This window comes from Myotis nattereri, assembly GCF_964212035.1.
Source record: "Myotis nattereri genome assembly, chromosome: 2".
In the NCBI taxonomy this organism is placed as follows: domain Eukaryota; kingdom Metazoa; phylum Chordata; class Mammalia; order Chiroptera; family Vespertilionidae; genus Myotis; species Myotis nattereri.
The window spans coordinates 138,753,623-138,771,683 of NC_138076.1; the positions used below are offsets into that span (position 1 = coordinate 138,753,623).

Here is an 18,061-nt window from a genome sequence, read left to right on the forward strand (position 1 = left end):
AAAGCTTTGATTTCAAAAGTCAGAAATAACAAAGCTGAAATCTCATCTCATGGGTCATAAACTAAGACCTAATTGTCCTTAATTCAAATTAAAGACCTAATTTAAATCAATTCTTACTATGCCCTCTTATTTTTATCTAAAGGAATTATATAAATGTTCAAATACAGAAACCTGCCACTACCAAAGGAAAGCTTCCCATTCCTGACAAACCTTTCTTCACAAGTTCATAACCTTCCTCCAAAGACATTTCCTCAATGATTATAAAATACAGTCCAATTGAGGAAAAAGAAGACCCTAGTGGTGAAAAGCAGGTGATGATACATGTGTATGCATATATGGGTGCTTTCTACTTCAATGCCACTTGTGACTGTAAATAATTGTGACAATGTTATGTCAAATTCAGGTATTAATATAAAGATGTATAGTTTTAGAAATTTAGTTAAAAAATATCCAATGGTGCCATATGTGTGCATGCATATATGACATGTTTCTTTGTATAGCTATATATGCTGTGGTCATTTAAAGTGAATTCCAACATAGGATTAATGGCCATTCATATAGTCCCTGAATTTTTTTTTAGTATACCTCTGCAAGCTTTATTAAATATTATACTAAAGTGTGGCTTCCAGAAAAGGTACAATAAGCAGATATTAAGTGGTATCTTAGATTAGTTCTTTTTATTTTTAATTTATTTTCATTTGTAAGCTTAAAAGCCATAGATACACCTTACATTAAAATATCTGTAGGCACATTATCCAGGCTAGATAATTTATATTTATCATTAATTTAAATCGTCAAGTACTAAGCATATGTTATGTAGAATATTTTCCTAGGTATTGAAGAGTATTCAGGATAAGTTAATTTAAGCTCTTAAGGAGTCTGTTTTATACTAATAAAAATATATTTGGTTTTATTATTATATAGATGAGAGTTCCTAGTTGCACATAAGAGTACAGCTTAGCTGTTTTAATCAAGAAAACATGAATTAAGGTATCTAAAAATCTCTCAACTGAGCTTCCAGGCACAATTTCTAGGACCACATTTCTTAGTCTTGTAAATTTTCCTCACACCCCCAGTCCCAGTAACAGGCACCCTCTGCTGCTATCTGTGCCAGCAAAACAGATGCCCCGCCCATCACGTTTCCTCATCTCACCCCTCAGAATCTGTCCTGTGCATGTGGCTCTGATTAGCTGACTCTAAGTCACATATCTGCCACCTAGTGGTAGCCATGACTGAGAAATGTTTCTTGGAGCCTATGTTACTGAGACAATAGCATTCAGAAAGTGGGGAACTATTAAATATGGAGGGTTTGTTCATAAGATTTGGGGGAACCACAACTGTCAAGTCTACAGTACAATCTCACTTTTATCAGCTCCTTTTCCATATTAAAATTCTAAACAACACTCAACAAATACTTACTGTGTATCTATAGATGTCAGGAACTAAGCCAATATTCAAATACCCAGATCATTTAAATCAAGATAATCATCATACCTACCCTTGCGGAGTCTATATTTTAATGAGGAAACAATAAAATTTAGTGAAACTGTTCTTGAGAAATAACACAGCATATGTTGTGAAGAAAATAAGCAAGAGATTCAAATAGTGGATTATGGAGGCTGGGAAGAGGAGAGACTACCTCACATAGAGTATCAAGCAAGTGTTTCTTTGAGAGGGTGAAGTTTAAACTAAGATTAGAGAATGAGAAAGAGCTGGTCACATGAAGAGCCAAAGGAAGAGTATTCCAGGCAGAAATTTCAACATAAGCAAAGGCTCGGCATATTGAGGGTCCAAAAGTAGGCGTATGTAGTTAGACCATGCTGTTCCAGGGAAAGACTAACACCAGATGATGCTGGAGAAATAGGCAGGGTTAAGTGCATAACATGCTATATAGCCTACCTGAGACTGATTAGATTTAATGAACTCGGGCATGTATCTATAGAATTCAAGAGTAGAATATCATGAATATAATCAGAAGTTGATAAATAAAAGGAAAACTCCTTGAAATATCAATATTTGTGTCATCTTCATACAGAATTTCTATTACAATTATTTTGATCCTTAAACATGACCTCTACCTACTGATTTCTATATGTTTAGAACCTCAGGTTTTTATGTTTCTTTATGCCAGTGGCATGGCAAAGTTTTCTGACACTGACCCATAATTAGAAACAGTAAGTGTAGAGAACTTATTAACTTAATAAACATTAAGAAATGTGATGCTAATATGTGACACTGAATCTAGCAATGACATTATGAAAATCAAAAATTTTCATTACTGTGTAAGCTTTAGGAAAAAATCTTGGGGAAAAACTAAATTTTTTATTTTCACCCCAGTATCTTTTATTTGTTTTTTTCTCTTGTTTGAGTAACTTCTGCTTTATTTTGCACAGACACCATTTGTTAGCCTACACTTCCACCATCCTCCTGAAAGGCTCTCCTACAAAACCAACTGATCATGTGTTATTCTTCAATAGCAACATTTTAATAACTGATAACCCAGTAGTTTTTTTTTAATTTTCTTCTCATGTATCTTTGCTTTTAGTGGCAGAACTCCCTCATAAAATAAGATAAAGGTGATATTCTAAGTCACGAAACATTTAAAAACAAATCTTGTCTGGAACAATCAAAGCATAGAGTCTGTAACATACTGAAACCACTGGACTTCTATCTATCCTGGACTCCTATCATGGCTCCAGTGGCCACTCTGGGTAAATGAAGGTTCTAGACTACTCATTTTAAAAAGTATTTATACCTGAAATTATATATATATATATATATATATATATATGTATATATATATATGTATATATATTATATATATACATATATTATATATATATCATGTCAATTGTAATTAAAAAAATGATTTAAAATAAAATTACATCCTTTAACCTTTTTTCCCAAAATAGCTATTGCAAATTTCAGTTACTCTATTCCATTTGACTGCATACATTTTTATGATATAATTTAAGAATTAATTGTACATAAAATTATTAGCGATTATCACTAATAATTACTATAGCAACTGGTAATTGTGATTATTACTGTAATCACTATACAACATGTGATTATCATTACAATCACATTTAAAGCCATGTGATTATTATGTACATTTCCTTCAAATAAAAAATTAAATAACCAAATATAAATGGAATTAATTTTTACTTTAAACATTATTAACAAAACCATCATGCATTGTGCAATGTTCTTGAATAATTTTCAAATTGGGTCACACATATTACGTTGTGTTCTACTGAATCCATACTCAAATGGTTAAATTTTCCAAAATAATGTATACAATTTACATTATATTTTTAAATTCAGTAATTGTTCATATAATAGAACTGCAATTTAATTGATTTCCCCCATCACCTTTATCCCCTCTATGCCCTCTTGCAATGCTATTTAGTTTTAATGTAGTTTATGAAGCCTGGTTTGGACACAGGTTTGCACTTTTTGCCACTTACCTATATTATAATCTGAGGTTATCATTAGATATTATGTAAACCTACAATCTTTTAAAGAAGTCATTTTTAAGAATTAATGATTCAAATCCATAAGATAATTCTATTTTCTGTTAAACTCAACAGCTGTTACTGGAGCATTTGGAGTGCCTTGTGTCACGACACGAAAGGTCACTAAGAATGACGGTGGTGAAACGGCAAGCCCAGTCCCCCTCGGGAGTTTCCAGTGAAGTGGAGGTTCTCAAGGCACTGAAATCTTTGTTTGAGCACCACAAGGCCTTGGATGAAAAGGTACAGTATTGTGAAAGGATTCTTACAATCTTACATGTCAACTTTACTTCAAAAAAGCTATATTTAAAAAAAAAACTTTACTAAAAATAAAAACTATAGTAATGGCAAAAGATTTCAGCTTCCCTGTGCTTTTGCTGAGGATTGCAGCAACTGTGCTCTTTGTCTTCATCCATGACACTCCTGACTCCTGAACACTCAGTTCAGGGGAACACCTTTGAGTTATAAGAAATTTATTTTTTATAAATGCAACAGGATTACTGTGTGTATATTGGTAATATTCATCACCATGTGAATGTTTTTAATGTCACTGGATATATGGCTTCTCTAGTTAGACTTCTGTTATGGTACATTATGGTCCAACTCCCTATTGCCAGTTGAAATTTAATATTATCACTCAGCTTTTCTCTCTCTCTCTTTTTCATTTCCTCTTGCCCCACCTCTCTCTGAAATGCATGTATATAGATGCCAACATTAGAGACAACTAATTGGCAAGTAAGCATATCTTGAGGTATATATTATAACCATACAGTATTTATAGGTCTCTAATATCATAGTTTTTAATATACATTTTTAAGCCTCTGAAGATAATAGCATAAGGTATTAGTAGAAAAACCTACTTTAGGTCTTTTTTAAAGTAGCCATAAATTTCTTTCAGCTGGTCCTCAGATAGATTCTACTGACATAAGCCAATATGATGATAATATTCTTTGCGGGTTAGTAAGGTTTATGACATAATTTCCATTTTGTAAATTTTAAAGAATGAACATTTAAAAATGAATAAAGCTTTAGGACTTTGTAAAGTGGAAATTGGGTCACTTCATTGTAAACTATCAGAAAAGTTCTGGGCATTAAAATCCACACTAGGGATTCTTACCCAGTTATATCTAGGTTTTGACATGCAGGCTCTTGCTCTATTTAATATTTATATACATATGTATTTTTATCATTGGTCTTTCAGATGTTCTTTGAGCTGGGGATTATGTGGAATATGTACATAATAATAACTATAGTTCTGTTTTCCAGACAATTAGGAATAAATTATTTTATTTTTTATTTTAGCTCTGAGAGGTGACTTTTTATGAATACTGAATAAATCAAAAATATATAATGATTCCTGATAAACATAATACCAACAAATATTGCTTATCAAATCATCATTTAATATATTTAATGTTGTTTCATATTATTTCCCCTTTCTTATTACAAAAGTATATTGTTAAGAATCTGCAAGACTTTATAGAATATCTGTTATGTATCAGACTCCTTGGCAGATATTTGGCACAAAAAGATAAATAATATATTCTTCTTACAACTGAGGAGTTTAAAATTAGTACTGCAGACTCACATGTCAAAAACAGGCACTACTAAGAAGACGTGTAAAATGTGATATGGATTCACAGAAAGAATCGTGACTTATTCTGCTTGAGAAAGTGACAAGGAAGTCATGAATGTATTCATAGAGGGGGTAACATTTGATCTGGGTATTAAAAATGTGTCAGGGTTTTTTAAGCAGAGAAATAAAGATACTTTAAACACTGCAGCCAATATATAATATAACCCAGAGGTATATGAAGAACATGACCTATTCAGAGAAAATTTAACATAACTTGAATGAAGGTACTTGAGAATGTGTGGTTTGGGACGCTCCCTGGAAGCACCCCACATCATTTAAGTGAGGAATACTTTTATGCAGGAATGAATAGAAAGCAAAAAACGCCATTTAAGACAAATAACCTGATAGATGTACATACATTTAAGAAGAAAATGATTGTTGTACAACTTAGAATATAGAAATAATTTACTATCAGTACAGTGAACTCAACATAATTAAATGAAGTATTTTAAGCCATGGCCCTGGAAGCTGTAATATGTTGTAATAACTCACCAGGTGTGTCTTGCATATTAGTAAGTTTAGGGACAACTGAACTAATTATCAACTAAGTAATGCTCAACAGCTTAAAGGAAAACTGTCATGACTTTGGTCTCTGAAATTGGACAGACATGCATAAGTGTCATCTCTAAGCATCTTCTTTTTTTGAGGAGAGAATAATAGCACCTACCTCAAAGAGTTGTCATGAGGATTAGGAATGATCTGACATGCAAAGCTCTTAGCTCATGCTTAGCATGTGTCAAATGCTCAGTGAATATTAAATGGATATTACTATTAACATGAGTACCAAGTTTCAGCATTTGACAAAACTTTAGAACTACGTAAAGATATTATCACTGTTGACCTTCATGCTTGTTTTAAATAGTATTTCAGCCCTAATCGGTTTGGCTCAGTGGATAGAGTGCTGGCCCATGGACTGAAGGGTCCTGGGTTTGATTCTGGCCAAGGGCATGTACCTTGGTTGCAGGCTAGATCCCCAATAGGGGGCGTGCAGGAAGCTGGCTGATGTTTCTCTCTCATTGATGCTTCTATCTCTCTATCCCTCTCCCTTCCTTTCTCTAAAATAAGTAAAAAATATTTAAAAAATAAATATTTCATTTAGTTATTGAGGAATTAATATGTGCCTAAGCACCTTCATAGACAATTTATCTAAGAATAGCTCACAGCTTCTCATGATGATAGGAATGTGTGGGGAAACAGACATAAAACAAGTAATTACAATATTCTAATTTAATTTATGGACATTATATTAAAATATAGATAGAAGATCAAATGAATATGCAATTAACCATATCTTGAGAGCAAGAAACTGCCAACTTTATCATATAGGGTTTAGAACACCTGAAGAGCTAAATGCAGCATAAAAGCTTGAGCATGCTATGGACAATTAAATGACTGGCAGTCTTCATTGCTGATGTCCTTATTCATACATCCACTGAGTTCTAAGGTAGGATTATTACAATTAGCTAAGACCAACAGTAGTTTTGACATCACTCTAATATATTCACCAATTCTATAGGCTGGAGGAAGTGAGAAATATATATGTGTTTTGTAATTGACTATTTTTAAAAAATGAATAGGAGATATATGGCAACTATAGCAAAAATATCAAATATATACGCACTCCCCATTAATTTCTGTGATCTAATATAACAGTACCAAAACTGGGTTTGAACTTTTGCTATTTGAAGATTTCCTCACAATGGTGTTGTTACAAGATGGATAATTCCAAAATTAAATCCTGCCACAACTTAATACTTATTTAAAATGTATGCTTATTCCACCAAAATTTCTTTTCATTCTGAAGCACATTTGTTGTATTTAGGGATTTATTTTATTTTAACTCACAGGGATACAATTTCTGTGGCTTTCAAACATCTTTTGGGAAGAAAAAAATTCCACATAATTATTTTAAAAGCATTATGAGGAATATAGATGTCACAAATGAAATTATATATCAAATATGCTATACATGCATAAAATATATATTTTGGGGGTTATAATATAGCTCTCTAAATAAGCAAGCAACATATCTTAACATAAAGACTATGCAGGAATTGATGAATTGAATATAGTCAAATAAAAAAAATTAACAAAGTTAAGCTGAGAGCCAAGGCTATACATTGTGTACTCATATTTAGGGGGGAAAAAAACACGAAATCCAATATGAAGAATTAAGGTAATTATGGCATCCTGCTGATGCTATGCTCAGAGCAGAGCAAACAGGTGAAAGCCTTGTCAGATATACTATTGTTTTCCTATCAATGGAGTTTCACCTATGTGCACAAGGTAAAATGTTCGTGTTCTTTACTAGTAAACCCTGGAAATGTTACCCTTTTGTCCTACCTGTTGTTTCTTTACTAAGTTTAACATAGTAAATTATATACAGAGAACAAGTTCATTTTAATATCCTATCTAATAATAGGCAAACATGGTAATTAACTGTAGCTCCAATATGCTTCCCATTGGCTAATCAGGATGATATGCAAATTAACTGCCAACCAAGATGGCGGCCAGCAGCCAGGCAGCTGAAGTGAACAGGAGGCTTGCTTACTCCAGTGATGGAGGAAGCCAAGGTTCCCCGCCTGCCGCTGCCGGCCTCTGAGCTGCAACTCTAAGCAACTATGTTGCAATTATAGAACCTAAACAAACTCCAGAAACCTGCTTTCAGCCATCCGGGCTTCAGCCAGCAGGACTGCAACAGTGTTACAATTATAGAACCCAAACAAACCCAGATCCCTGCTTTCAGCATCCGAGGTCTCAGAGCTGCTGCCGGGCCTCAAAGCTAAAGCCAGCTCTCAGCTCCAGTGGCAGCCATAGAAGGTAAATAAATCCCAGAATTAAAAAAAAGAAAAAGAAAAAAAGGAGAGGTTGGGAGCTTCAGTTGCCCGCCAGCCTGAAAACTGCCCTCAGCCCCTCACCCAGACTGGCCAGGCACCCCAGTGGGGACCCCCACCCTGAAGCAACAAGATGACAGCTAATTTGCATACTGAAGGCAGGCGGCAGCAGGCAAGGCTGTCCGCAGTCCGGGACCAGATCTGTGACCCTGCCGGGCGGGGCGCAGCACTTGAGGCTTTCCGTGGCCCGGGACCCGGATCCTTTACCCTTCGTGGTGGGGCTGCAGCTCACACAGGGGCAGATTGGCCGGGGTTGGGCAGGGCATGGCAGAACGCCTGGCTTCCGCCCAGCCCCAGTCACTCTGGGTAGGTGAGCAGCACAGAGAGCCTCTGGACAGGGGAGGCAGGCTGGTGGAGGGTGGCCTGTACTCCCCACATGGCGGTGGTGACAGCTGTGAGCGCACCAAGCGGATCCTGCAGGCTGAGCTGAAGTAGCACATGCAGGCCATCAGCGCCCAGGAGTGGCTGCGCAAGATCCGCCTCCTGGCCCAGAAGGTCCAGGATCGCAGGGACAGCCACCGTGGCAGGCCAGACTGATGTCCTCCTGGCCGCACCATGGGGGTTTGCAGATCTGCAAAGCCAGAGGCCTCTGGTGTGTACATCCCCCCCTGGTGTGCAAACATCCCCCAGCACACTGTCACCCTCCCACGCCTGCAACAGTTGCAAACCAAGGTGTGCACAAGTTCCCCCCACCTCTCCACCTCACTTCCATCAACCCAGCATGCCTAACACCCCCACAGGATGTGCACACATCCCCTCTGATGTGCTCACGTCCTTTGCAGAGTGTCTGGGTGTTCTGGGTGCTGAGCGTGGGCACCTGTGAGATGACAGTGAGAGGGCGGAGTGGTGATGCTCTGTTCCCAAGGAGGCCAGTGCAGCTACGAGATCACCTCTGGGGGGCTAATGCAGGTGCTGAGGCAGGAGCAGATGCAGACAGACACACCTGGTGGGTGCAGGCGGCCCTTGCTGAGGTGCCTTCGGTCAGCGTTCAAGATCAAGAACCCAGAGGCGGAGAGGAATTCCGTCCTCTCAGTGAAACAGTGGGACAGTCGGGGTGACTGCAGAGGAGGAATGTGCACTTTGGGTGCCAGCACCCATGAGCGAAGGCTGCCCTGACTGAGCCTCGCTTGCTTGGGGCCTAGCGCACTCCTGCCGGGCAGCAGGTGACAGGACGTGCTTTTCCGAATTAATGAGAGAAAACGTTGATTCTCCTGCTGCCCACGAAGGTGGAAAGTGAAGTGGGGAGACATGTGGGGAGTGAGCGAGGATCCCTGTCTGGGGGTTCCAAATCTGCTGTTGGTTTCTTTCACCGCTGACTAGAGATATACAGGGTGTCCCCCCAAAATGTATACACACTTTGAATACCTACTAATTCCAATGGTTTTAAGCATAAGAAAGAAACAACAATGGAGCTGTTATCTGTTAAAAGTGTGGGCACAAACAGGTAGTTGGACATTCCCTGAGGGGTCTCAGATTGGAGAGGGTGAAGGCCAGACTGAGGGGCCCCTTTCCCTTCCCCACCCCAGTGCACAAATTTCGTGCACCGAGCTACTAGTAAATGTGAATAAAAATTAACCTTATGTATTGATACTTATATCAACAGTGTTTACATTTAGAACATTAATTCACAATATATTCAGAAATTATTTTTATTTTCTTGTAAAGACAGCTTCAGATTCATTACTTTGTGGCTAATATAATATCAAGTTTTTAATGCTGTTCTAAATTTATTGAGGGGTGATGCTGTTTCCTTAAAGGCTCAGTATAATGGGAATATAAATGTTTAACTTACAAGATAGCCTAGTTTCAGCCATTCTTATATGACTCAGGTGACTCTTTTAGAATCATTCCAATATTTTAATATATCTTTTAAAATATGGTACCTTAACCTCTTCACAGCAGTCTAAATGAGATCCAATCAATGTTACATATAGTGAAATCATTTACTTATATTTAAGCATTGCTGTTCTCATCAGCTGGGATACCTAAACCTTTATCAGAATACAGTGTGGCCTTGACTTACGAGTGTCCCGACTAAGGAGTTTTTCGAAATATGAGCTGTCTCTTGGCTGATTTTTTGCTTTGAGTTGCGAGCTAAAATTCGGGTTACGAGCCACCTTCAGATACCCGACCGCTAGTTGGCTCAGCGAACGTCACAGTGAACACCACAACATCAGCCCAGCACACGTGTCTCACTCGTTCACCTTTTGATTTAACATACGAGTAATTTGAGTTACGAGCTCCGTCACGGAACGAATTAAACTCGTAAGTCAAGGCCCCACAGTACCCACATTTATAGTTGGTGTTTTAGGAAGTGGGCATAAAACTTTACAACCATCCTTGTTAAACATCAAGCACAGCTACTAAAACTCTTTATTCATATCTGCATTCCAGATATCAGCAGTCCTCCTATTTTCATGCCTTAGGGGTATTTGCTTCTTTGGCATCTTTCCAAGATGTTCGTACAAAAGTATTCCCTAAGTCAGATAATCAAAGAGTTTCTTCCAAGTAGCTCTTGTTCAGTTATTAATCAGAATAAGTTTTATGCATTTTTTAAAAAATATATTTTTACTGATTTTAGAGAGGAAGGGGGAGGGAGAGATAGAAACATCAATGATGAGAGAAAATAATTGATTGGCTGCCTCCTGCACGCTCCCTACTAGGGGTTGAGCCTGCAATCCCAGCATGTGCCCTTGACTGAAATTGAACCCAGGACCCTTCAGTCCACAGGCTGATGCTCTATCCATTGAGTCAAACCAGCATAAATATTGTTATGAACAATTGGATATTCGTCTAACAGCACTGATACCTGGCAGTCCATCTAGTATGCCTAGATATCATGGAGTATCTGCATAATCATCTCTGTTATCAAATATCCATTTATGTATATGTACTAGAGGCCTGGTGCACAAAAATTTGTGCACTTGGGAGGGTCCCTCAGCCCGGCCTGTGCCCTCTTGCAGTCTGGAATCCCTCGGGGGATGACCACCTGCTGCCTTAGGCCCACTCCCCGGGGGATTGGGCCTAAGCTGGCAGTCAGACATCCCTCTGGCAGCCTGGGAGCCCTCGGGGGATGTCCAATTCCCAGTGGGGAGCAGGCCTAGCTGCAGTCAGACATTCTTAGCACTGCTGAGGAGGCAGGAGAGGCTCCCACCACCACCACTGTACTGGCAGCCGTGGGCCTGGCTTGTGGCTGAGCAGAGCTCCCCCTGTGGGAGCACACTGACCACCAGGGGGCAGCTCCTTCATTGAGCGTCTGCCCCCTTGTGGTCAGTGTGTGTCATAGTGACCAGTGATTCCCAGTCGCTCTGCTGTTAGGGTCAATGTGCATATTACCCTTTTATTATATAGGATAGAGGCCTGGTGCATGGGTGGGGGCTGGTTGGTTTGCCCTGAAGGGTGTCCTAGATCAGGGTGGAGGTCCCACTGGAGTGCCTGGCCAGCCTGGGTGAGGGGCTGATGTCTGTTTTCAGGCTGGCCACAGCCCCTTCAGGGTAGGGGTCCTCACTGGGGTGCCTTGCCAGCCTGGTTGAGGGGCTGAGGGCTGTTTGCAGGCTGGCCAAGTCCCCCCAGCAGGGACCCTCACCCCATGAGGGGGTGGCCATCCTGGGTTAGAGGCTGATGGCTGTTTGCAGGCTGGCCACAGTACCCAGCCACCTAAGCTCCCAGTGGAGGCTGGCTGGAAGCAGGTATCTGGGATTTATTTAGCTTCTATAATTGAAAGTTTGTTGACTTTTGCGGAGGCCACAGCCTGCCAGGGCAGGCGGGAAGCTTGGCTTCCGCCATCGCCGGGGCAACCAAGCCACCTGCTTTCCCCAGGTCCATGGCTGACGGCCGCCATCTTGGTTGGGTTAATTTGCATATAGTCGCTCTGATTGGCTGATGGGTATGGCTTGGGCGTAGCATCTTTGTCTTTTATTAGTGTAGATTAGCAATTGGCAGAGAATTTGAGCATAATGAAAATAACTAATATTAATCTCCACTCATATACTTATTCTTTATTACTCAAGATTATTTCAGGATTTAAGTACAGTCAGTCACCTGAATATATATCAGATAACATTATCCTATCTAATAAAGAGGGAATATGCTAATTGACCCCCACTCTGTTGCAAAGATGGTGGTGCCCACAGCCAATAAGGAGGGAATATGCTAATTGACTGCCCCACCCTCAAAGATGGCAGTGCCCACAGCAAATAAGGAGGGAATATGCTAATTGACTGCCACACCCTCAAAGATGGCAGCACCCACAGCCACAAGATGGCAGCACTCATTCCCCTCAGCCCCACCAGGTGGCAAGCATGGCTGGGGGCGGGGCCGGCTGCTCCACGTGCCTGCTTCCACAGTTCCCCAATCCCCTAGCACCCAGGGCCAGCTCGAAGCACAGGCAAGCCTTGGATGGTGGCTTGCCAGCCACCCAGGGCCAACCCAAGGCACAGGCAAGTCTCAGATGGTGGTTGCCCTACCACCAGGGCCACCTGAGGATCAGGTAACCAGGACCGGCTGAGGCTTGTGCTGCAGGCAGTGGCAGCAGCAGAGGTGTGATAGGGCGTCACCTTCCCCTGATCACCAGGTCATCTCCCGCCCCTGAAGGCTGCCGGACTGTGAGAGGAGCAGGCCAGGCTGAGGGTCCCCCCTCCCCTCCAGTATATTAATTTTCATGCACCAGGTCTCTAGTACAGTATAAAAGTATATTGAGATTTTTAAAAATTTCAAATTAGATTTTAGATTTATAGGACACTAGTGCTTTTTGTTTGTTTGCTAATTGGAAAAGAATGCAACTTAAAAATTGTTGTTTATGGCCCTGACCAGTGTGGCTCAGTTGGTTGAGCATTGTCCCATGCCCTGAGAGCTTGTTGGTTCCATTCCCAGTCAGGACATTTGCCTGGGTTGCTGCTTAATCCTCAGTGGGAGGTATGCAGGAGGCAGCTGTTGGATGTTTCTCTCTCATTGATGTTTCTCTTTCTCCCTCTTCTTTCCTCTCTCTCTAAAAAGCATCTTTTAAAATATAATTGTTTTGTATGTTTTTATCTATTTCATATGTTATCTAACCTATATTCCTCATTAAATCTTACTAAACGTTTAAATTTGGCCTTCACTTACTATGAATCAGAATTGAGAACAAGATGGGTCAATCTCCAAACCCACAGGAAAATCTATCCTCAAAACACTAAACGGACTTAGTTACAAGGAAGTCTCTTTTGATACAGTGGCACTATGAGGTGACAATGTATTCATCATATTCCCAAAAAATTAGGACTATAAATAGTGGGAACATAGCCAACCATGACTGTCTTTGATAATGTTAATGACGGATTAGCAGTTTAACTTGTATGGGATGTACATTACGGCACATTTTTGGTTTTTCTTCCAGGTAAGGGAGCGACTGAGGGTTTCTTTAGAAAGAGTCTCTGCACTGGAAGAAGAACTAGCTGCTGCTAATCAGGAGGTAACATACCAAACTTTCTCCTCTTCTGAGGTGCAATATCGCTAACATTATATCCCTTGTGTTTCATGTCACATTTATGAAAACTGTCACACAGAATAAATTACATTCTGTATCTGCCACTGAACAAGGCCTGTTGAAACTGGTTGCCAGTCATGTTTTCTCATTTCCGGCGATTCAGATCTGTCACTAAGAGATGAAAGGAGACTTAGGAAGAGCTAGTGACTTGGGAACTAGTGAGATGGAGATTGAGAAAGACTGCAGTCAGAGTGCCAGTCCTTCTGAGAAGCAAAACTTGGCTCCAAAATTGAAAAACATGGAAATTGTCTGTTAAACTTAGATAATGTTGCAAATGAAGTTAATTCCTTGGAGATATAAATATATTTCCCCTAGGGACCTTATTATTCTTATCTTCTAAAAAACACTGTGCCCATGTTTAGTGGCATCATTGAATCCATTTCATTTTATCTAATTCATGACTTTAAGAAAGTGTTTTGTAATGATCTCAGATTTAAAGAGCTGTTGTTTCTTTTCCTTTTTTTAACTTTAGAGATATTTATTTATTTATTAATTTAAAATTTATCTTTATTGTTGAAAGTATTACAGAGCTTTTTTCTTTAGAAGATTTTACCGCTTTTGGTTATTAGTGCACAAATGAACTTGGAGTCATTAGACTATATAACAAATTTAAGCTGTGTATACCACAAAAATAGCCCTATCTCTCTTTCTTTTCTTCCCTCTCTCTTTCTTATACACACACACACACACACACACACACACACACACACACTTTATTAATGAGGATATTTTTTCCCAGAACTTTATTCTTATACTATAAATATTGTTATTACTAGTAGTGGACATAATAGAATAATTCAATAGTTATTGAATTATTTAATACAGCAGTAAAGAAGTGGGAGGTTAATGTAATTAATTATGTATTATCAAGGGATTTATAAGAAAATAATATTCACATTTACACTACACACACAAATTCACACATTTTCAAATCAGACTAAAAATCTTATCCAATACAAACTCCCTGCTCTTTAAAATAAGCTGAGGCAAATGAGCAAGTTTACATATGCTTTTGTTTGTTCCAGGTTTAACAATTTAAATATCAGAAGTAATGGACTTTTAATTACAGGAAGAATGAGTTCCATGGGAATTAAAGGCTAGCAGTGTTAAAAAGCATAAATGGTGGAAAAACAGTTTAAAATATATAGAGCAAAAGCTTTTTGGCAACCAGATAGCTTAACAAACTGGATGGAGAAAAGAACTCCTAAAATAATGGGTAATAACAAGAACTCAGTCCTTTTAGGAGAGAGAATATGTAAATTATCTGCAAAGTGAGTGTGCTAATTCCTAGAGTGTGCAGTAAGAAAATGTTAACTGTGTCTATTTTGTCATTGTTAATTCTGATTTTCGTTTATGTTTATCTTGGGCGAATCAAAATATTTTATTAATAAGGGTAAACAATCAAAAGGTTTGGTGACTACTGATTTGAAAGTCTTGCTTAATATGACAGCGGTAAAGTTTCTATTTGTCATAACAAAGGTGTAGTAGGACCACTTGGCTGAAGTATTTACGCTGAAATAAAAATGTTCTATACATTCAAGTGAGGCTCTGAAACTTTGCTCCAGAAATGGCAACTGAAGAGTCCAGTTACATAGAGAAACAGCAGTAGTGGAGAAAAGAGTTTGTTGTCTTTAACACAGTTTTAGCCCTCAAATATTGTTACTGTCTCTTGTAGGCTGAATGGTACATTTGATTGCTTATACTAGTACATAGATTCATTAATTTTAAATCATTAGAATTACTCTCAAAATACTGTAGTTTTTCTGAATGCTTTTGTTTTGTTTTAAATTATTTATATAAATAAGAGGAAAGTAATTGTGTACTCATTATAAACTTTAATATATTTTGTTGTTGTTGCTTGTAATAAATTTCCATGAGGCTTAATCTGAGTTAAGGAATGCAAAGATCCATTAAAAAAGGTAAAAAATAAAGGTATCTTAGTTCTCACAATAAATAGTTTATAAATGACTAGTGGCCTGGTGCATGAAATTTGTGCAGGGGGGGGGGCTGTCCCTCAGCCCGGCCTGCACCCTCTCCAATCTGGGACCCCTTGGGGGATGTCTGACTGCTGGTTTAGGCCCAATCCCTGCGGTCTCACAATCCGGGACTGCTGGCTCCTAACTGCTCGCCTGCCTACCTGCCTGATTGACCCCTAACTGCTCCCCTGCCAGCCCGATTGCCCACAACTGCCCTCCCCTGCCACGACCCGCCTCCTCCGCACCATGCAGAGCTGCGGGACCCCCAGGCCTCACCACGCGGAGCAGCTGCTGGGCCCCACCTCCACTGTGCATGTGGCCATCTTTGTGGTGGCCATCTTGTGACGAAGTTGCACGTGAGGGCCACTTAGGCTTTTATTAGTATAGATTAGTGATTTTTAAAGAAAGAACATAAGAACAAGTCAACTTTTCTTTACAATGCTATTTATATTTCACAATGAAATACTAAAAAAAAAATCAGAAAACACAGCTTGACTTGTTTCTCTATAGTAACAGCAACCAGTACAATAAATTTTTATAAGTATTCATTGTTTATTGATGATGACACATTTAGAAAACTGACAAAAGTCAGTTTAGAAAAATTCATGCTAATGGCAGCTTTAGAAAGGGGAATAGATAGTTTGGGTATTAGAGAAAGTAATTGAAGAAGGTACTTTAGAAAATAAAGAGAAAATTTTTATTTCAAAAAAGAAAAACTTAAGAGCACATTCTTAATAGTCAAATAAAAATATGTAAGATAGAAGAAAAACAATCAGTTATTAGAACAAAATTTCTGCAAATGACTGGTGGTTTGGGAACATTTCATTTGATGCTTTAAATTTTAAACTAAAACTATGATGTAGTTAGTGTTCCTTATAATTCCTTTTTTCATTTTTTTTTTTACCTAGCATGAATCTATTCACATTCTACCATTTTTAAAATTTTTACTGTTGAAAGTATCACATATGTCCCCCTTTTCCCCCATTTACCTTTTCTAGCTTTCCCTGCTCCTTGCAACAGTTCTTCACCACCCTATTGTCTATGTCCATGAGTTATGTATACAAGTTCTTTGGTTGATCAATTCTCACCCACCCACCTCCCCCACCTTTCCTCTGAGATTCCACATTCTGTTCTATGCTTTTATGTCAGGGCGCATCATAACGACTGGTTGTTCCGCCATTTGGTCGAATTGCATGTTAGCCTTTTATTATATAGGATTTCTGTCTGCTCATCCCCTATCCCTTTCTGCTATATAATTCTTCACAGTTAAACCTATTAAGCAAAATTCAGTCATAATGATTATGTTTCATAACATATTCCAATATGTAATATATACTTATACATAATGTGTGCCATATTAATATATTAATAACATAATGATATAGTATACTATATTAATATATAATCACATATATTACATAGACCTTTAATATACCATCGAGAACCTCTTCAATGGTCCTAACCTTTAAATCTAGCTCTAACTTCCACTACCCCTACTGCCTCTGCTAAGGTCTTGTTCAATCATTGTATTCATTGTTTCTGAAAGCAGCCCACATTTTTCCTGCCTCTAAATCGTATGCTAATGTCTCTCTTGGAATGCCTCCACAACTCCACTTCACCCACTGAAATTATAGTTCCCCATTGAAACTCAAGTTCAGACATCATCACAATTTTGATGAAATATTTTATGGTTTCTTGCCAACAGCCATTGCTCTTTAGTTTAAATTGTTAAAGCTTATTGCTTCAGCACTTATTATGACCGTTCACCAAGCATTAAGGTTAATTATATGCCTGCATAATCCAGATTGTTGGTTCCCTGAGAAAATGGACTGCATCTTTCTCATTTTTATTTGTTTCACTCAGTACAATGATATGAATCTCGTGATCAATATATATTTGTCAAATTTCATTATATAGAGTTTGTGGTAACCAGTGTTTTCACATTATTCCTTAACTATTTCATTAATAGAGAGTTTGAATAAGTTTAAGCATGCTCAATAAACACCAATGCATTGGTCTTATACATCAAATTAGTAAGATTTTTCTTCTTTCAAAATATAATTATTGAGCAACTACCATATGCAGAAAATCCGAGGAGTCTCTGACAATCAGGAATAGGAAAAAATAAAATAATTTAAAAATTATGGCAATTTTCATGTAATTTGCCCTCAAGTGATAGCAATGCACATATAAACATATTGGTAAAATGTAATTTGGTGCAAAATTAGAAGTCCAGAAGAGCAGAGAAGAGAAGGGTATTTATTCTGATTATAGAAGCCTCACCTAAGAAGAAAGACTAAGATTTAGCTTCAAAACTGATAGAAAACATTTCAGGCTGAGCAGCCAGTATAATAAAGAGAACCTGAAATTGGTTGCTTCTATGATAATGTATAATGTGTTAGTAAGAATCAAGTTGTGAAAATATGTAGAAGTGGAGGGTGGTGAGACTGATCGGACTCAGATTTTAGAGAACCCTGAACAATATGATCAAAATTTGAAATTCATACTTTATAAAA

At 38.4% G+C, this 18,061-nt stretch overlaps 1 protein-coding gene across 1 annotated transcript in view; it reads left to right on the plus strand.

Annotated features, from left to right (window-relative positions):
• Positions 1 to 18,061, plus strand: part of PPFIA2 (PTPRF interacting protein alpha 2) — a 471,528-nt gene that overhangs the window by 301,877 nt on the left and 151,590 nt on the right. Inside the window, exons 6-7 of the mRNA XM_081084175.1 lie at positions 3,594 to 3,758; positions 13,420 to 13,494. Coding sequence (XP_080940301.1) covers positions 3,594 to 3,758; positions 13,420 to 13,494 — 240 coding nt within the window. The remainder of the gene's footprint in view (positions 1 to 3,593; positions 3,759 to 13,419; positions 13,495 to 18,061) is intronic.